We start from the raw sequence: 22,034 nt of genomic DNA, 5'->3' as shown, positions 1-22,034 counted from the left end.
ATTATTGTTATTACGAAATTCACCATATCTCTAGCGGAGATTGTACCAATAGAACTACTAGTTAACTCATAATAAATTCATTTAGGACGGACAGATGCTGAATTCGAAGAATCTTTCAGAAGATTTCTTTCAATATTCTACCAAATATTTTTCTCACGATTTTTCCAGGATTTTCCCCAAGAATTTCGCAAGCCTAGCAAGGGTATCCGGGGTAATATGCACCACTGAGGCAAACCGATTTTTCGGGGTTTCAATAAATAGTCTAGAATAACTGAGACACTTTTCTTGGAGTTTGTTTCGTAAAATGTTATGTTGAATCAAGGGTGCATATTACCCCTGATTCCCTTAATAGATCTTGGTGTCTATTTCTATACAAGTCTCTTGTGCTTATCCTGCGCGTCGCGTGAGGTGAGACGAGTCGAAAGAGTTGGCAATTGTCGACTCGCTTCCACTTGATTAACATTAGTCGTCTCACGTCACTCGAGGTGAGAGATCCTCTCGACTCACACGCCGCGCAGAATAAGCACATCCATTTTTAATGAAAGGTATCTGATGTCTCTTTTATAGTCAAATATGACCTCAATCGTTTTTCGGGGTTTCTAGAACCACCTTGTCTGTCATGCTTTTTTCAATACCTAATACATGCACTATCACACTTTCACAAAACCCACACCTCTCCGCCTCCAAATGATGGACGTCATTTTTGAATAACCCCTATTTGCTAAACCAAATAACCTCAAAGGCATCTAAAATTTCAAGCAAAACTATCTACCATTACAATGAACAAGTCCAAAACAATACAACTTTCGACAGCATAAGTTATTAGTGTGAATTACTCGATTAAAATTAAGCGACTGAATCAATCGGAAGCACTCCCTTTAAAAAGAGGCCCGTAATCAACCTGAGTTGGGTATGGTATGCAATTGTTAGATTGTATAAGAACACTCCTCCAGGTCTTTGAACAATTATCAAGTTTTTATTTTGTCTAATGGAGTTTTTATACGATTGTTTCATGTTTTGTTGCAACAACGTTTTGCAGGAACTATTAAAAGAATTTATATGAGAGATCTTCGAAATAATTTCATTACTAAACAAAAAGACACGGATACCGTCTTCAACCATTCAGCTGCACAGAGTGTAACTAACATTAGACAACGGACAAGCATGCTCCTAAAGAAAAGTTACAAAAGCTGATGCGGGAATCGAACCCACACCCCATAACACGAATCGCTCAACTGCCTGGCGACACTTCCACATGGCCACAAAGCCCACAAAATCAAGATAGAATTTGCAAAAGAGTTCAAAAATTTATTTATTGTACAAATCCTTCACTCATCCTCCTCGAAGATACGCTTTCAGTGATTTTTACAGAAATTTCTTCAGAAATACATGAGGGACGCACCTAGGGATTTCAACGCTGATACCTCCTGTAATTTCAACAGATACTGTTAACTATCTTGGAGATTTTCTCATGATTTCATCTAAAAAATATCAAGAAGTTATTCCATTGATGTCTCCATTGCTCCCAAAGATAGATTTTCAAATAAATGGTGAAGCTATTACTTGGAGCTGAAGGTATCGTTTGGTAGTTTTTCCAATAATTGAGTCAGAAATTTATCAAAATAATCCAAGACTTTCTAAAGGGTCCGAAGTTGCATCAGAGATCCTTGTACGAGTTCTTTACTGCAGGGGTTGATTCGCATTTTCTTTAGATATGTATTTCATTTGTTTTTATTCTTCTGGAAGTTTACTCACAATTTATTAAAAAAAATCTTGAAGAATTGCTAAATTAATTTCTAAAAGACTGCCTTGGGAATTTCCTGTAAGAATATGGAAAGAAAATCTTCGAATGAAGCCCCGAAAATATTCTTAGATAACTCTAGTTCAAATCTAAGAGAAAGCATAAACAAAAATGTTGGAGTAAAATCCAAAATATCCGTACTGGAAATACCTGGCGGAATATTCCATAACATCTTCAATTATTTCTTTGTTATTAAAAAAAAACAGTTAAAAATAATCTAAAGAATCCCCTGTCCTTTGGTTCAGAAAGGGGTATGGGCGCGTTCTGCCAACTCGGTCGAGGCAGATTTCTTGTGTGAACAAGTTACAACATGGACGTTCTAAAGTGCCAGAATGAAGTGTTGTGCTTGTGGGGAGCACTTGAAGATGGGATGGAAGGTCATTACTTCGCGTTCGTGCTTTACTCCTGCCTATCTTAAAAGTTATATACAATAACCGACCCTAAGTTTAACTATCGAAATTAACAGTTGCCAATACAATAATCGAGTTCACTAACATGTCGTCGCGTTAATTTTATCATAATGATCTTTTATCTACATCCGTCGAACCTTTCTGAATGGCCGTTGTGAGAATATCACCAAGAACTTCTCACATGCATTAAAGCTGAATTGTCCTACATTGAAACATTGAGGTTTTCGCTCTTCTGGATTCATTTTTTGTTGTTCGTCTTCAGTATTGTTGAGATGTCCTGAATGCCGCACATGGCGTACAGTGATCATTGCCATGGAGTTTCTCGTAAGCTGCATGTGGATTGTTATCATGGGAATCCAAAGAGCGAATTTTCTATGATTTCATTGTAGACCAATACAGCAATAAAGCATGTAACAATCATTAACATTTCTTCTCTCTTTATCCTTGTTTTCATATCTAACCCGCCATTACAACGAGGAAAAATCCATTGGAGAGGAAAAACATGGCAGCGTATTGGCCGAGAAAAGTTAAGTATCATGTTTTTGTAAATATTCTTATTACTGATTGCAAGATCAATCAGATTAACTAAATTTTTAACTAATAACAAACTTATTCCACAGAGCTATTTACAAAACACCACCCAAAATCCCTCCTTTCCCATATCCTTAGGCAAAACACTTCACTACCGCTCTATGTATGACTGATTCATGTTCTTTTGACCTTGCATCATTCATACGTGTATTGGAAGTCAAGAGTAGAAGCAAAAGTTAAAGAACCTTCTGGTCAAAGATGTTGCGTTGCCTACTTCCCAAACTCCAAAACCCCCCGGTGTATTATGGACGGTGTGAGTTTTCAAACTTATGCTGGAGACTTGGGCCCTGACCCCCTTGTACATCAATAAAATAAAATAAAAAAAATAATCTAAAGAATCCTCCAAAATTAATTTATAATTTCCTTACAAACAGATAGAGCTTTCACTTTAAAGCTAACTAAATCACTTTTGAAATCTTTTCAAATATTTCTAGACAACACCATAAGATTTCTAAAGCTTCCTCCGAGTATTCGCCTAAAACTTTCATTAGTGGCACCTCCAAGCACTTTTTTACATATTCTGTATAACTCAAAACATCTCTCAATTATTCCTTCAGAAATGCTACTAATCTAGCTTCTGGGATACTTTCAGGGCTATTTCATAGGAAAGTTTTACATTGATTTTTTTTTTTAAATATTACTCCATAAGCCTAGGGCATAACACAAATTATAAGCTAATAATAATCTTACAATAATTCCTTTCAGAACAAGTCTCGATTTTTGCTGAGTATTTTGCATGACAATTCCGGAAATACGTTCAAAAATTTTATCTAAACTTAATCGAAGATTGTTGAAGTATTCCTGGAATTCCACTAGGCACCATTCCATGCCTGATTTCCAAATATTCCTTCTTGAATTCCTGAAATAATTACTTCAAGAATTCTTCCATGACTTTCATTAGATTATTTTTGGGTTTTTACCTAGAAATTTATCCAAGGATTTATTCAGGCACTCTCTATAGAAAGTAGAATAAAAATTTCTCTTGGAATGTTCCTTAAATAGTTTTTCAGATGTATCCTTTCGAATTTTTCCAGGAATTATTCGAGATATTACAGAATGCCTAGAGGAACAGGAACTGAATTCCACCAGAGGTTTTTCTTTAGAGCCTTTTTTTTTGAGAAATTGTTAAAATACATGTAGAAATCATAAGAATACATGTAGAAAAATAATAATTACAAGAGGAGCTTCTGATGAAATTATTTTTTTCTGTTTTGAAAAAAAAATGCTAGAAATTCTTGGCGAAATGATTGAATGAATCTTTGAAGTAGTTTTATTTAACTGCCATTATAAATTCTGAAAAATAATAAGAAACCCTCAATACGCTATTGAAGTTTTCCAAAAGCATGGACGTATGGGTAAAACTTGGGTCGCATTTAATAATTTAAAATCTCTTGTAAAATTATTCCACAAAAGGATCTGATAAAGAATTTATTAAATGGTTCAAGGCAGTATCTCAAAAAAAAAATATCAGGAGTAATGTCAGAAGAAATACACAGAATATTACAGCACAAGTGTTGGATGAATTTTGAAAGATATCATTAAAAAAAACTAAAAAGTAAAAAACTGACTTAATCCTGGACATAATATTAAAAGTAATTCCGGTTGTAATTCCTGAAGCAATTCAAGAAGAAATACCTTCAAGTATCTGTTGAAAAAATCCTGGAGGACTAATTGATGGAATTCCAAAACGAATGCTTTGTGCAATTCTTGGAAAATTCTGAAGAAATCCTGGAGAAAGTTTCTAGAAATACCCTTGAAGTAATTTCTCCCCCACCTACCCACCCCCTTCAGCGTTATGAAATTTGTGAATGGGCCCTAAAGGAATTTTATTCTTAGCAAAGTCTCAAGCTACTGGAAGATGGCTCAAAGAATTCCTGGTCAAAATTCCCACAGGAAACTCGACATTAAAACCTAAAGAATTACAGGAAGTTACGCTGGAGGGGGGGGGCCAGATAGCCGTAGCGGTAAACGCGCAGCTATTCAGCATGGCCATGCTGAGGGTCGTGGGATCGAATCCCACTGGTCGAGGATCTTTTCGTAAAGAAAATTTTCTCGATTCCCAGGGCATACAAGTATCTGTACCTGCCACACGATATACACATGCAAAAATGGTCAATCGGCAAAGAAAGCTCTCAGTTATTAACTGTGGAAGTTCTCATAAGAACATTAATCTGAGAACCAGGTTATGTCCCAGTTGGGATCTAACGCCAGAAAGAAGAAGACGCTGGAGGAAATTCTATCGGAGACTCTCGGCGGCTGATGGCTGGTCTCTTTCTAAAAACTTGGTCACTACTTTAATGCATTTTTTTTATGCTGGCAGTGCATCCTGGTAAAAAAAATCTAGAGGTGCTGGTTTTCCCGGTTCTTCTGAAATATCTTCTAAAATCCCTCGAGGCAAAACTTCAGGAATTCTTCCAGGGATTACTTCACCGAGTTCTTCTGGATTCTGGAATACATTCCTTTCGAACTTTCTCCAGCGGATTTACTTTCCAGATTAGGACTCTTATGCCAATTGTATAAATTATTCAATCTTTTTCATACGGATTTCTTCAAGAATTTATGCACCACGGTGCTCCCTTGACTGTTATTATCAGAAAAAAATGCCTTATATCGCTTGAGCCTATGAACAATCAGTCAATTGTGAAAGACTGACGGCATGTAAGTGCAATGTGTCGTTGAAAACATTTGAACATGCTAACCGGTATTAGAATGCCTAATTAATCTATTTAAAATTAATGATAGTAATCATTAATACGTTTGAAAAAGGGCGTAACTCAAAATTTCGACGATCTTTTCATTCAAAACTCCTCTCTGAGGTTACACATAACTAGAAACACCAAATTTGAAGCAAATTTTTATGGTTTATTTCTTCTAATAATCATGACCAATAAAAATCCGTTTAAATTTCTCAGATTTCCTTTGTGAACTTATACAATATATATACTTCAGAAATAGGGGCTGAATAGGGGCCCAGATAGCCGTAGCGGTAAACGCGCAGCTATTCAGCATGACCATGCTGAGGGTCGTGGGTTCGAATCCCGCTAGTCGAGGATCTTTTCGTAAAGGAAATTTTCTCGATTCCCAGGGCATAGAGTATCTTCGTACCTGCCACACGATATACATATGCAAAAATGGTCAATCGGCAAAGAAAGCTCTCAGTTAACAACTGTGGAAGTGCTCATAAGAACACTAATCTGAGAAGCAGGCTTTGTCCCAGTTGGGACGTAACGCCAGAAAGAAGATATTTCAGAAATCTATTAGAAAACCCTTCCAGGAATTACTCAGTAAATTCGGACATGAATTCCTCATGAAGTGCCTTCAGAAACTTCTCTTCAGCATTTCATCCAGGGATTACTCCGGCAGTTTTTCATTCCTTTTTTTGAATATTTTTTTCGCACACATTTTTTTTCGATCCCTTCCGATGTTTTCCAAGGTATCTTACTTATTCGACAGAATATTTTTTCTATAGAGTGTCTGTATCAATGGTTGTAATGTACCAGTAGATTGGTCTAAGAAATGAATCATATATGATTTGATTGGATATTATTTCTTTTTTGAACTTTGCAACCTCACTATCTTTGTTAATCAGGAGACGCACTCGACGAAAATCTTTAGTTTTTAGTTTTTATATGCTTTTGCTATTCAGCTATATTCTGGTAATAAAATTTTCAAAAAAAGTAGTGGAGGCTCAAGTACCCAAAACACATTTTTGCTGAATATGAGTTGTAAAAACGCTCTCAAGCGTACTCCAACATGATAAACTGGTATTGAAATATAAATAATAAATGTTACTTGGGTATAAGAGGTGGACATAATTACTAACTGTTACTAACTGTAACGGCAGAGTGATCATTCTCTCATTGTAACATTTTTACAGTATGAAGAAATACTACTATTCGTTTATTACGAACCATATGTTATGCAAAAGTGACACTAAAGTGCGTTCAATTGCATTTTACAGTTGTGTTTGAATTAAAATTAGCATTTTATTGCTTTCTTTTGCTAATGTTAAATATTTGCAATGGAAAGCACTGCAATAAAAGAAATAGCGATGCACGAATGTCTACTGTATAACACATCCAATTATCAAGGAAAAACTACTTAGATATTTGATAAATGGATTCTTCGTACTTAAGAATCAAATAATTGTTTAACCCTCTAATACAAATTTTGTATATTTTTTCGTAGCTTGGAAATCAAAATGTTTTTATTTTTGGCCTATATTTTGACTCATAACAGGCAAATTAGAAAAGTTTTTTATGACTTTTGAAACTTTTTTGTATTTTTAGAAATTGTTTGAAAAATTGCATTCTTATATAACCTACAAATGCCTGGGGTTCATTTAACGTGTAATATAAAAAATCGTACCTTTTATATTTTTGTACGATCAACCTATCACAAAAGAAGAGCCTGGTGGTATTAATATAATTTCAAACCTGTTTTTCGGTTAGTTACACGGAAAATAAAATACGCTCCGAAAAAAAAATAAAAAAAATAATGTTTTTAAAAGTGCCGTAAAAATTTAAATTTTTATTATTGCCAAAAATCAACTTAGTTCCTATTCTTTTTTTTTTTGGTTTCTGTTTGTTTTTTTTTTCAGACATGAACATTCTAAAGTTCCTGTTTTTAAGAAACTTAGTGGCTGCCAGCCTTAGAAATCGATGGCCTTAGGTCGTTCGGGCTACTTGCGCCTTCGCTCAAATTTGCACACATTTTCCGATCCATTCAAACCCGTTGCCTAGTCGATAATTTGAATTAAATCGCATTTTGCAAACCACTTTACTTAATGTAATAGTAATACAATGAGGAAGGTATACATCCTTCATAGTGTTACGTTTTATGCAAAAGTTAATAAAAAAAAAAACTAACCAATAAAAGTCACACAAAGCCCCTCTGATGAAAACCTGGAAACGCCCATACACGCATCCATTGTGAAATGCTCAAATGATGAATAATTTAGCCATCAGATAAGAGGTAAACTGTAAATTTCCCCTTCAATTACAGAAAGTAGTAGCGGTGTTCAAACCGAAGGATGAAGAACCCTACGGAAGGCTCAATCCAAAGTGGACCAAATGGATGCACAAACTGTGCTGTCCATGCTGCTTCGGGCGAGCATGTCTCATTCCCAATCAAGGGTAAGGATGTCGCTCGTCTAATTACGCGGGACATAATTAGATAACCGAAATCGTTTTCTTTTTTAGCTATCTCTCGGAAGCCGGCGCCAGTCTAGTGGATCAGAAGCTAAATCTAAACATAGTACCAAAAACCCGCGTTGTCCGACTGGTTTCGGAGACGTTCAACTACCCGCGTATCGATCGCCAAAAAGCCCGGATAAAGAAAACCATCAAGGAGCGAATACCGGCAGCCCGTTTCAATCGGATGAGCCTTCCGCCGAAGACGGGCTCATTTCAGTTGTTCGTCGACGGTTACAAAGATGCCGACTATTGGCTGCGACGGTTCGAGCAGGAACCACTTCCTACTCGATTATCGCAAAAGTTTCAGCTCCAGTTCGAACGGTTAGTGGTGTTGGACTACATCATACGGAACACAGATCGTGGCAACGACAACTGGCTCATCAAATACGAACAACCATCGATAGTGGCGCAAGTTAACGGCGGTACGCCAAATGGAATGCCTCGAAGTAGCAGTCGGTTAGAGATGACCGAGAACACCGACTGGAATTTGGTTCAGCTGCCGGAAATTAGGATTGCCGCCATCGATAATGGGCTGGCGTTTCCCTTCAAGCATCCGGACTCGTGGCGAGCCTATCCCTACCACTGGGCTTGGCTGCCGCAGGCCAAGATACCATTCAGTCAGGACATCAAGGATCTCATTTTGCCCCTGCTGTCCGATCAGAACTTCGTGGAGGAATTGTGCAACGAGCTGTTCGAGCTGTTCCGCCAGGACAAGGGCTTCGATCGGAGCCTGTTCGAGCGGCAAATGTCTGTGATGCGCGGCCAGATCCTGAATCTGACGCAGGCCCTCAAGGACGGCAAAAGTCCGGTACAGCTGGTCCAGATGCCGGCTGTCATTGTTGAACGGTAAGTACGTTGCGGATGTTTTTTGTATTGCCTATTGTTTTGACGAAAGGGGTCATAACTCGACACAACTGAAGCATAATTTCCAGAGCTGGTTGCAGGTTTCTTTGCAAAGTCTTGGCTTCTATTTGAATGCTAGTCTCTAAAACACCTCTGTTTTTAATGGAACTTCTCTAAACTGTCTTTTTCAATCAAAATGGTCTCTTGAGTCCACTATTTTCCTTCTCCTCGCAGTGAATTCTGATTCGAAAACCCCAACCACGAATTTCCTCTGGGATTACTCAAAAAAAAAATGCAAAATGCTATTCATGGATTTCCTTTAGAGATTGTTCCACCAATTTCTGTATTCCACCGATTTTCCAATTAGTTACTTTGGCATATCTTCCAAAGATTCCTATAAGTGTTCTTCCATGAAAAATCCAGGATTTTTCAGGAAATTGGTTAAAGGTTTTTCCAAGAACCCCTCAAGGAGTTCCTACGTCGTTTTTTTTTTTTTGTTATTTTATCAGCCAATTCCTTCGTGAATGCATCTATGGTTTTTGTCAAGAATTGCTCCAAAACTCCTCAAGGGATTATTCCCGGAAATCTCTTAGGAACTCTTTTTCAATGATGAACTTAATAAATCCCACGATTGCTCCTGTAATTCTGGAGTAATTTTTCAAGTAAAATTTGTATAGATTCCTAAATATTTCATTTAAGGTTTTACATCAGCAAATACTACAGGATTATTCCGACAATTTTTGCTCAAGTTTCTTCAGGAATAGTGTTCAGTATCAATTTGTGTGATTTGTGCTTACGTAAGAACAACACGACATTCACGAAACGTGACGCGAGACAAGACATAACACTTATAGTTCTTACTATCGTCAAAAAGTTTTAAAATTTACCTTTCTGTCGACCGGTTTCGGGCGCGATGTAGCCCATCTAGGTACCTTACCTTTTGCAGTACCAAAGAAACCAAATGCAGTACTAGAAGTACCCAATCTGAACCCGAGTTAGACGGACCTGGTTAAAGGCTCAATACAATCTCACTGAATAATATGGTGGATTCTCACAAACTCCTGATCATTTAATTCATACCTGAGAAAACATGTAAGGTATATTGGAGGAAAATCTAAAGGCAGATCAATTGCTCATACAAGTTTATACAGGATTCTCATACAAATTTCACAGAAAACTTGGGCATGACTCTCACAAAATATTGGGCAAGATTGTCACAGAATCCGTAGTAGGATTCCACGTAATCCCATTCATAACCGAATATGATGCATTATCCTGGTTCGCACATAAACTTTAAAGAATTTCATACAGAAAAAACTTTTACAGATTCTAGCACAGGATGTTGAAATAAGTCTTGATGGGGTTCTGACGGAATCCTTAGGGCAATTTCTGAAGAGTTCTGCGCAGAATTTTCACAATATCCGGGACTTTTGTCTAAGAAACCCCTGGGTAGGATTTCCAAATATTTCAAAAGAGTTTCTGATAGAATCGTATGAAAATTTCTGACAGAATTCTAGGATCATTGAATCATGCACAACATACCTACAGGGTTTATGGCAGTATTAATAAAGGAATTCAAAATCTGAATTCTGACGAAATTCTAAGCAAATTCTCTAAAAATCTTCGACAAGACTCGAGACTTATCTGATAAGTGAATATCTATTTTCAATCCTTCCAAAAGATTTTTTATCAAATTCATTTGCTTTCACCAAAATTTTTGAAATGACTATATGCAGTGAAATCAATTGGTCCGCTACACAAAATCGCATCTGAGATTTGGCCCGCGATCCGTAAAGGTTAAGCAGGCCTGTACTACATGAGTCATCCAACAATGTGTCATGAATTTGATCAGAAACTGTACTAAAAACACCAACATTGCTCTAGACAGGGATTGTGTATTTTTTTTTAACCTTCAAGAATTACTCATGGGATTATCTCAGGATACGTCCAGAATACCTCAATAAAATTTTTGAATTTCCGAGATTCCTTCTGATTTTGTTTTTAGGTGGAATATTTCAGCTTCTTCTTCAGAGATTTTATCCACCAGATTTCACCAGAGAGTTTTCTACGAATTGCACATAAGAACTTGTTTTGGAGACTCCCAAAGAAATTCATCGAGAAATTCTTACAAAGATTTCAGGATTTTTTTTTTGGTTTCCTATCTTTGAAGTTTTTCTATGTATTTTCTACACCAAATATAACATATTTTTTCTAGGAATATCTCTGTTTTTTGGATTTCATTCAGGAATTTCTTTAATTACGCATTTTGGAGAATCCTAATTTAGTGAGTAAATTAAGTGTTACAAATGTATCCAAGAATCTATGAATATTTTGAAGAATTCCTCTGCGAAATCCCAATAGAAAGTTGTTTATTATATTTTATCCGATGTAATATTCAGCTCGCAGGAATTAAGGTATTCCGATGAGTTTAATATGAAAATGGTCTGGTTCCACATCAGATACAATCAGAATAACTGAGCATAATATCGCGATTCATCTCAAATTCTACCAGCTTCAGAAATGATAGATTTACTGCGCCTAAACTTCCATAATATGCAGTAGTGTCAAATTGCTTAGCCCTGCAAAACAAGAAAATAAAACTAATGTCGTTTTTCTTTACTTGCACCGCCTGCACCGTTTTCCCACCGGTGTAGCAAAAGTTGCACCCAAACCGTTTTTTTATTCCGCAGGTAGCACACCATTTTTACACTCGATCGCCACCGGCGCAGAAAATCCTACACCCTGATCGAATTGGGTGTAGCAGGTAATGCACTATTTTTACCAATACATGTATGGTTCTTAGCTGTCAGTGGCGTTCTTGTTTTGGTTATTTTGGACGTTTTGGAAGGTTTCTTTGTTTTCAGTAACGAACAAGCAAGATTCTTTATTTGCGCTCATTTTCGACTGCGCGGATGAAATGTATTTATTGCAGAATTTAATCGTTTTATTCGTCTTTTTATTCAGTTATTCAAAGAAATATTCTTGGCATTTATTAATGCTGCAAAAATTACAATAAACACAGATTATATAAGAATTATAAGGGATACTATTATGTTAGTATGTTTTATAAGCAGGAGCTTTTACGACTTATGTCAGAAAATGGAATTCTTCAATCCGATGTTTGGATTACATGTATACCAGTAAATACCACAATAAAAAATATACTGACAAATTTTCCGAAATTTGCTTAAGGGTGCCAACAAAATAGAAACAGCAGCGGCTGGATCTGTATGTTCCCAAATGTTATACTAGGATTCCAAAATCTCTGGTTATATTTTTTCAAAAATAGTCGATTGACGAGAAATCGACATTGATTTCATTCATTCTTATTACAAAAAAAAACTGATTCACCTTTTTCATCGTAAGCTAGAAACATTGCGGAAATATGAGTGGATGATGAAGTCCAACAAGTCCTTACAGTATTGAAATATGAAAATGCTGAATTTTGAATATATTTTATTGAATTATGAAATATCATGACATCAGTTCCCAGGAAAAAATGATTTATTCTCATATACCAAACATTCATTTTCGTCCACGGCATATTAATGTTTTCAGCCAGTGCTGATAAACACTATTGACAAACTATCCAAAACACAAACTAATCTAATGTTTCCGAAATTCTTACAGCACATAATGGATAACAGAAACAGCTGATCTATCTGTTTGAAAAATGACATTTTGTTTTGATCAACGCCTTCACTAACACCATCATACGCTGTCAAAATATTGCACCGAAACCGTTCTATTTTCCGGTGTCAATTGTTACACTCGCACGGTGCACCGTCGGGAATAATCGAAAACGACATAAGCAATAAGCGACTTCCGCACATGTTGCACTAGAATGCTAAAATTTGATTTGAAACCCTAGACTAATTTAGCATATATTACTACTTTACTTCATTTTATATCACGGTCACAGCTGTATAATATGGCGACCGTGACAGGACATTCAAGCTTTTGCAAAAGATCTAAATAGAAATCTTTCATTCATAATTGGCCAAATTTCTTGCTAGGAATCCGCAATAAGGACCTTACCAGCAAAACTGTTAACCCACTAAGATTTCACCATCTGTCAACTATCGCGTGAGTAATTCGACAACAACTTCGGAAGCAGAGCAATTCCTTTTCATGTAGGACGGTTACTATAAATACCATGTATGACGAAGTTCCTCTCAAACGTAGACCCGTAGCTTATAGAATTTAAGCTAAATGGGTTCTTTTTTGAAATGTAAGATTTCAAACGCACGCTACAGCGTTTCCTTCAACAATTTCATTTCAATTCTAGCTCCAAAAATTAGTCCAGGAATGACTTCTAAAATAATTTCAAATCTCTTTCACGTTTTTTAAACGAATTTTTCTTGGTGTGACTTTAATGTAATCAGATAAGATAGTAGTTCACGCAACAAGTTGCAGAATGATGATTTTTACAGCACGAGTTCTACATTGATCGAGGCTTGCCGAGTTGGATAATTATGACGAGTTCTGTAATAATCGAGTTCTGCAACGAGTTACGTACAATATATATATTTTTTTTTAAATAGAGAGATGACCACTTGAGAGTATCAGAAATCATATCGGGATGCATTCATCATTATTTGGCAATTTATAAAAACTATTATTTAATGATTCATTGCGAAACTCAATACAGTTGAAAAAAAACGTTGCATAATAGTCAGTTGCGCAATGGCAATTACGATATTGCGTAATGACAGATATTGTATAATTCAGTGCAGGAAAGTAGGCCGTTTCATGATGCCGTTGGCGTGATGAAGAACAGCCTGATCTACTACATTTAAAAAAATAATTAAAATTAAAAAAATCTAAATGCCTATTAAAAAATAATTTCTAAAGTTTCATTTTTCAGTTTAATTGACCTCCGTACATAAACACTATATTTGATGCCCAAAAAGGTCCATGCGTGATAAAAATTCACTGAAGGTAGTTTTTTTTCTCTGTATTCTGCTCTGTATTCATTTTACCACCAATTCCCTAAACGTTTAATTATGATCTTGATCAACCGTCGTTCAGAGATATCACCGATTATGCAATGATTTTACATCATCAGAATAATTATCATCGATAACCACTTTCATATATTAAATGTACATTTTTTTGTCTTCCCCAACTGCAGATCAAAAGTGAACCCATCAGGACGATTTTTCTCATTCCAACAGCGCTTCCAAAACAAGAGCCCATTCTTCTCCTGGTGTTAGAGGAAAAAAAATCCACTAACGAGTCATAACTAAACGAATAACAACTGAAAACACCGAAATTAGGTTTGAATCTAACAACAAAATGAAAAGTTAAGTGACTTGCGGCGAACGGCGCTCTTTAGGTGGAACAATGTTCTGGGAACACTTATCGTTTGTATGTAATCGAGGTAATGAAATGGAAACGTTATAAATTATATATATTGCATAGTGAAACAAACTGTATGTATTTATCATTCAAATTACGAGAAAAATAAAGTTATGCATAGTATAAAATTATACTATTGAAGGTGAATTATTAGAATGTCTTGCGAAATTCTCTTTTTTGTATATTTATTGTCGAACAACAGTCTGGGTTATTTATTGCTTAACGTCTACCAGTTGCAATCTTATGTATATAAGTCAAAAACGCAGAAGATAATTTCAGAAAATTTTAAGACTTTTTGTTTTATCATTGGTGTACCAAAAACAGTTCCAAAATGTTGAATTCAAAATGTTGAAACATGAGTAAAACATTTCAATGTGACACTTGAAAAGTAGCGAGGAGTCAAATCAAACATCACTAGTCTTATTTAATAAAAAAATACATTACTACTAGAGAGCAGTAAATACATAAATCTAAATTTGAAACAAATTCGTCATACGAAAATGATGTACAATAGCGAAAAATAGCGAGGAAAAAGCGCAGAACCGGTTGGTCCAAAGATGTTGAAATTTTCGACAAATTTCGTAAAAAACAAAACAAAAACCCACGTAATCAGATTCAGAATAGTAAAGAATGATGTAGGGTAGATACATTTCAGTAGCTAGGTAGAACACAACTAGGCAATTATCTCACCAAGTATCACAGAATGGAAAATTGAAGAAGAACCAGTCGTGAGACTGAAATGAGTCAATCCGTATCAACAGTGAAGAGATTTGTTTTCATCATCTTCAAACATCAAATCTATACAGACACAGGTACACAGTACACAAAACCACTCAGAAACATAGAGTCCTCAATAGGCCAATTATGTTTTACAATCAGTTACACTAGACCCGACAAGTGAATCAATAATAATCATCAAATACAGTATACCAGCAGCTTGTGTTTCGAATTGCGATGACATTCCTTGAGAAATGAGTCAAACACTCACAAAATATTATTAACCCAAATGTTTATATTTAAATTTGCATTTGCGATTTATTATCTACTGTTGAATTGTTACAAGTAAGGCGCCAGAGACGAACCAGCCACGATCTGAGCTGAAAGTCTCTTTAATAAAGATAATAATAATAACAACTAAGGCAATTGGCGTGTCAACTTTCTCCGCTGTTCACAAGGTAATTATTTACGGTCGTGCCCAATTCCTAGACACGCAATCCTAATAAAAGGAGTGAAACTTCCACCATTCAAACATAGTTTGTCAACTGTTCTTTCGCTATCTTTATAGGGGAGGTGTATCAGTTTTGGCCACCCTAAGGAAAAATATTGTTTATACAATAATCAAAAAAACCTTGGGTTACATTAAACGAAAGCTTTCAATCCATGCTCAGCAGGGAAAATATGAAAACTTATCAGAAACTTTGTTTTTGTATTAAAAATGGGGGTGGCGAATACTGGACTACTTGCACCAGTATTCGCCACGATTTTAATTTCGGTTCCTGAATTCGCCAACTACGTTGATTTTCTTATGGAGGGTGGCGAATCAGGAACACCATGGCGAAAAATAGGTGCAAAGAAGCAAAAAAATTAAGGAAAATGATTTTTTTCTATTATTTTCTGAGAATTTTTTGCGGCATACTGTTTCCGTATCATCTTAAAGCAATTCAGCGAACACTACACAATTGTCAACCATATATGTCGTAAAACGGTATATAAGCCAGGATGGCGAATAACTGGTACATGGCGAATACCGGTACATCTTCCCTATACTATATAGAATAATAGCATTGCAGTTTCTACTTTTTATTACTGAGATTCGTGGACGGCACCATTTTTACAGGGCTTTTTGCTGGCATTCTTGCAACAGGCAACGTGCGTATCCTTCCAGCTTAAGCCACCTTCAGGATACTGGGTTCGCCGTAGAGTTGTGCGATCTTGTGGTTCATTCTTCGCCGCCATACACCGTTCTCCTGCACGTCGCCGACGATCGTCCTTAGCACTAGGCGTTCGAAAATACCAAGAGCCTGCAAGTCCTCCTCGAGTATAGTCCACGTTTCATGCCCGTAGAGGATTACCGATCTTGTGAGCGTTTTGAACATCGTGCATTTGGTGCGGGGGTGAATCTTTCTTGACCGCAGTTTCTTCTGAAGCCCAAAGTAGGCACGACTTCCGCTGACGATGTGCCTTCGTATTCCCCGACTAACATTGTTGTCAGCCGTCAATAAGGATCCGAGGTAGACGAACTCGTCCACCACCTTGAAGGTATCACCGTCTATCGTAACACTGCTTCCTAGGCGGGCCCTGTCGCGCTCAGTTCCGCCAACCAGCATGTACTTTGTTTTCGACGCATTCACCATTAGCCCAGCTCTTGTTGCTTTGCGTTCAAAGCGGGTGAACAAATCTGCCACCGTTTCAAATATTCTCCCAATAATATCCATGTCGTCTGCGAAGCAAACAAATTGTCCGGATCTCGTGAAAATCGTGCCTCGACTGTTAAGTCCGGCTCTCCGCATGACACCTTCAAACGCAATATTGAACAACAGGCACGAAAGTCCGTCGCCCTTTTTGAGTCCCCGCCGAGACTCGAACGAACTGGTTTGTTCGCCCGAAATCTTCACGCAGTTTTGCACACCGTCCATCGTTGCTCTAATCAATCTTGTGAGCTTCCCGGGAAAGGTTTTCTCGTTCATGATCTTCCATAGCTCTGCACGGTCAATACTGTCGTATGCCGCCTTGAAATCGATGTACAAATGGTGCGTAGGGACCTGGTACTCACGGCATTTCTGGAGGATTTGCCGCACGGAAAAGATCTGGTCCGTTGTCGAGCGGCCGTCGATGAAACCTGCTTGATAACTTTCCACGAACTCGTTTGCTATGGACCAATGCACGAATTCACGAATTTGACGTTTGAGCGGTGCCGAATTCACTGGTTTCCATGGTCACATAAATAACATGGCACCGCTCAAACGTCAAAAAGTGAACCCGTGCATGGGTCCATAGGTGACGACAGAAGAGAATCTGGGATAGCACTTTGTAGGCGGCGTTTAGGATAGTGATTGCACGATAATTTTCACACTCCAGTTTGTCGCCCTTTTTGTAGATAAGGCATCCGCGTTTCTTGAGAACGGTACAGCAACTCCATCTCTCGGCATTCCACCTCTTCCAGGCGGCGCTTTTTGTCCCGGAATAGGCGGGTTTGCTGTTTCCGCTTCAGTCTGTATCGTTCCACGTTTTGTCGCGTACCATGCTGCAGCATTGCAGCCCGCGCTGCATTCTTCTCCTCTAAAACCTCCTGGCACTCCTCGTCGACCCAATCGTTTCTCGAGCTCCGTTCCACATATCCGACAACGCTTTCGGCAGCGTCGTTAATGGCTGCTTTGATTGTCCTCCAGCAGTCCTCAAGAGCTGAGACGAGACTCGCGAAGACGGTCTTCTTTTTCTGTGATTGCTGAGTTTTTTCTTATTCCACTTTGTGTTTATACTAATTATACGCATGCTGTTCAAAACCTCACATGAACCTCTCAGCAAAAAATGATTGAGTTTGCATCACATCGAATCATAAATAGCCGTTTGAGTGAAATTTCACGCCAGCAAACGTAGCAGACATTAGAAATAATTAATCTTCTGCTTAGATTTATCTGCAACTTTGGAAGAAACTGCTCCGTCGACTGAGGTTTTTAATAACAGTTTACTTTGAACACAATACTTTTCACTTTTTCAGTCATAAAAACGGTGGGCTGCATTTGACGTTTCGTGAGAGGGGAATCTGGGCTGCATATGACGTTGATATTTTTCCTCTTCGCGAGTCTCTCTCAGCTCAAGAGAGGCCCTATCGAGCTCGCCCTTATACGGCAACGCTGCCTCATGATGATGCGCGTATACGCGTCGCGCTAGATTGTACCGAGGCGGGCGTTGGTACCGTACATCGTTGATGACGGATAGTTTTGGGCGCAGTTTCACCATCACCAGGTAGAGGTCGGAGTCAATGTTAGCGCCACGATAGGTTCTGACGTCGGTTATGTCGGAGAAGTGCCGTCCATCGATCAAAACGTGTCGATTTGCGATTTTGTCTGCTGAGGTGATCTCCAGCTCTCCATATTCTTGGAGGTGGCAAAATCTATCAGTCGTAAGCCGTTCTCGTTCGTCAGCCGGTGGGCGCTGAACTTTCCAATCGTCGGTCTGAACTCCTGCTCCTGGCCAACCTGAGCGTTCAAATCTCCTATGATGATCTTGACGTCGTGGCTGGGGCAGCGGTCGTACTCTAATTCGAGCTGTGTGTAAAATGCGTCCTTGTCGTCATCAGTGCTTCCGGAGTGTGGGCTATGCACGTTGGTTATGCTGAAGTTAAAGAATCGGCCTTTGATTCTTAACTTGCACATTCGTTCTTTGATCGGCCACCACCCCATCACGCGCCTTTGCATATCACCCATCACTATAAAAGCTATTCCCAGTTCACGTGTGTTATTGCAGCTCTGGTAGATGGTATGATTACCTCTGAACGTTCGCACCATTGCTTCTGTCCAGCACACCTCCTGCAGCGCTACGAGAGTATGCTTCAGATGAAGTTGAGAGATTTACAGTTTCACGTACCGAGTTTCCAATCGCTAGTTTAAATGTATGGAAGGCCATAGTGCACAGTTGAGCTTAGAGTCCTTCTCTGGCACTCGAACGATGATCAGCCACCCATGACATGGGGAACAGACGCTGTTGTGAGCCGCTCCTAACATGGAGTACAGACGTTCCAGGTTAGCGGAACCAAATGACCAAATGCCGTGAAATGACATAAGTGTGAGCATGAAAATGTATATCATTGAATGAAAATATTTTCGACAAGGTGACAATTAAAATATAACAATAAATTGCAACATTTTTCAACATTGAGAATGATTTTCAAAAATTTGAATATTGATAAGATCTTTTAAAAAATGGAAAATTAAAATTTAAAACGTCAAACCCTAAGATCTATTTATGCTAAGAATTATCGTGATGAAATCATTTCTCTTAGGGTAAAGATCGTTTCTAATGTTCCAAGAAGATTTTTACATTTAAATTTTCAATCTATTTAGAAATGGAACCATTTTTTGAACTAGACTTCATAAATACCGTTTTGACTCATATTCCGAACACTTAAGGTCAACAGTGACTTCAAATGCATCTGATAAGCATAAATTAACTGATAATTGTGAAAAAAAAAAATCTTCGCGAAGCCTAACTGTTAGCTGTTGAGTGTGCCTATAAAAATGTTTATTTAAGCTTGTTTAGTATTGTTTTTACATAAAAGTATGGAACAACATTTTGTTTCAAATGCCGAACACTGTATTCATTCTGTCTCATATTCCGAACATCTTGATTCAAATTCCGAACAGCACGAATAAATCGAGTTCAAATGAATAATTTCGAAACAAATTTATCTGAGCTAGTTCTAGTGGTCTCGAACTAGAGAATCGTCACTACTCCCGAGGTATAAAACATATTGGAAGATGTTAAAATTGATTTGCAATTGACTGACATTTCCTGGTAGTTTCATGACATATTTCAGCGAAATATTTCAACCTAGTCGCCATACAAAAACGGAGTGTTCGGAATATGAGTCTGTTCGGAATTTGAGACAAATCGGTACACTTTTTCAGAGCACTAATCGAAAAAAAATCTAGTTTTCATTGTACCGTTTTGACTCATATTCCGAACACTTAAGGTCAACAGTAACTTCGAATGCATCCGATAGGCATAAATCAGAAAATATTTGTGAAAATTGTAATTTATCCGCAAATACTAACTGTTACCTGTTGGATGTGACGATAAAATTGTTTGTTTGAACTTGTTTAGTATTGTTTTTAAGCAAAAGTATGGAACAACATTTTGATTCAAATGCCGAACACTGTGTTCATTCTGTCTCATATTCCGAACACCTTGATTCAAATTCCGAACAGCACGAATAAATCGTATTCAAATGAATAGTTTTGCAAATAAATTTATCTGAGCTAGTTTTACTGGTCTCGAACTAGAGAATTGTCACTATTCCCGAGGTATAAAATAGATTGGAATACGGTAAAACTGAATAGCAATTGACTGCCATTTCCTTTTAATTTGATGACATATTTCAGCGAAACATTTCAACCAAATCGCCATACAAAAATCGAGTGTTCGGAATATGAGTCTGTTCGGAATTTGAGACAAAACGGTACATTGTAGTGGGAAAAAATCGAAGTCGGTTTGTAAGGAAACTTCAAATTTCGCGGACTTTTTTGATCAGAATTTGTATTAAAATGTAAGCTTTCAATACAGATACGTATAATCGAATGTTGACTCTTAGACAAAACAAAATGTCGACTGTTTATGCAAAATAATGAATGAAACTAAACATTTTTTTATTTCCAAGACTGCGATGTTGACGTTGCATTTTTGTATTCTAAATAGCTGTGATTTGTACCATTATTTGCCCTATTTCATTACATTTTCTTATTTTCGCGACCAAGATCAAATGTCGCCGAGTTTTGTAACTTCTGAAATGTCCTGTTTTTGTTATTTGTTTGCCCCATTTTCATCTTGTTAGCATCAACCTATACCCCGCCATACCCTAGTTCTTATTGGAATAACCCATTTAACAACAGATGAAAATAAATCTGCATCTGGTAAAGGTGAATCTAAGTAAAAATGAGCTACCGGCCAGAAAAACTTATGCTAAAAACGAAATTTTCACGAGTTTTGGTTAAAATGAAATACTTAATTGAGATTAACGTTGTTTAAAGTTATTTGGACATATGTACCTATTCAGGTTCAATACGGAAAGAAAACCATGAAATTTATGTATTCTGAAATGTTTTAAATGAATATGTTTGGAAATCTGGTTTTGCCAGCTTTTTGAATAGAACTCCCGGAGAGGATTTCCTGGGTAGTTCCATTTAATTGAAGAATTAATCATCTCTGTTCAGACAAAAATTATCGCGTAATTTACTTTTCACGTCATACCATCCAATGTCATCATTAGATCACTAATTTCAATATTTATTTATTGTTTTTTGTAATAATTAATAACAGTTTTTAATCATATAAATATCTTTTTGACGATATGTTTTTTCCAAGAAAGATTATATGCAATTCAAATCTTTCGAGAGACGAATTTCACGCCAACTCGACAAAGGGATTGGCAGCACCCCTTCAAAATTCAATGAAACTTTCTGGGTGTGAAGACTATGTGAAACTAAGATACTTTACATACTTTGTTTTTTTTTTTTCAAAATCGATCTAGAACATTTGGAAAGGGTTTGGAAAAAAACGTTTTCTACACTGAAAAAAAAACATGATTCAAATCTTTAAAGTCGATTTAAAAAACGGCCATTTCAGATTTTGATCATCCTCAAGCCAAAAGTTTCGTAATTAAATTTACTAAAAGTCGTCCATACATTGCAAATTGGGCATATTTTAGGGAAAAAAGTATTTCTAACATCTAACATTCAATAGTCTAGTATGATCATATTTTCAAGTGATAAATAAGTTTTAATCACATAATAGATCATATTTGTTTTATTGGGAGCAGCTAAAAGAAATAAAACGGAATTAGAGTTTTTTTAAACAAGTTCAAAAGCGTCCATTGATGATGTCTTATAAAGAGGCGTACATGATTTTTGAAGAAAGATGCCAAAATTTAGAAATTGGTTTTACTATGTTGAGGCCTAAACATTGTAGGCTTCCCGATAGCACAGGAAGTCACAATGTATGTGTGTGCCCATACCACGAAAATGTGAAATTAATGCTCAACAGTTTAGGTATTGTCTCTCAGGCAGAAATTAGAGAAAAACTGATATGCGATGTTTTAGTAAGAACGACAGATTGTTT

At 37.0% G+C, this 22,034-nt stretch overlaps 1 protein-coding gene across 3 annotated transcripts in view; it reads left to right on the top strand.

Annotated features, from left to right (window-relative positions):
* Positions 1-15,128, top strand: part of LOC5564652 (phosphatidylinositol 4-kinase type 2-alpha) — a 75,336-nt gene extending 60,208 nt beyond the window's left edge. For 2 of the 3 annotated variants that reach the window (XM_021852992.1, XM_021852993.1), the window contains 3 exons: positions 7,807-7,937; positions 8,004-8,843; positions 13,975-14,077. In XM_021852992.1, the coding sequence (XP_021708684.1) occupies positions 7,807-7,937; positions 8,004-8,843; positions 13,975-14,056 (1,053 nt within the window). In that variant the 3' untranslated portion in view covers positions 14,057-14,077. Of the gene's footprint in view, positions 1-7,806; positions 7,938-8,003; positions 8,844-13,974 lie in introns of all 3 variants that reach the window. The other variant, XM_001648954.2, reaches the window with a different exon arrangement.
* Positions 15,129-22,034: the final 6,906 nt, after the last annotated feature.

The sequence above is a fragment of the Aedes aegypti genome, chromosome 3 (assembly GCF_002204515.2).
Source record: "Aedes aegypti strain LVP_AGWG chromosome 3, AaegL5.0 Primary Assembly, whole genome shotgun sequence".
Classification (NCBI taxonomy): domain Eukaryota; kingdom Metazoa; phylum Arthropoda; class Insecta; order Diptera; family Culicidae; genus Aedes; species Aedes aegypti.
The sequence above is the reverse complement of the archived record's forward strand: the minus strand, read 5'-3'. Positions and strand labels throughout refer to the sequence as shown.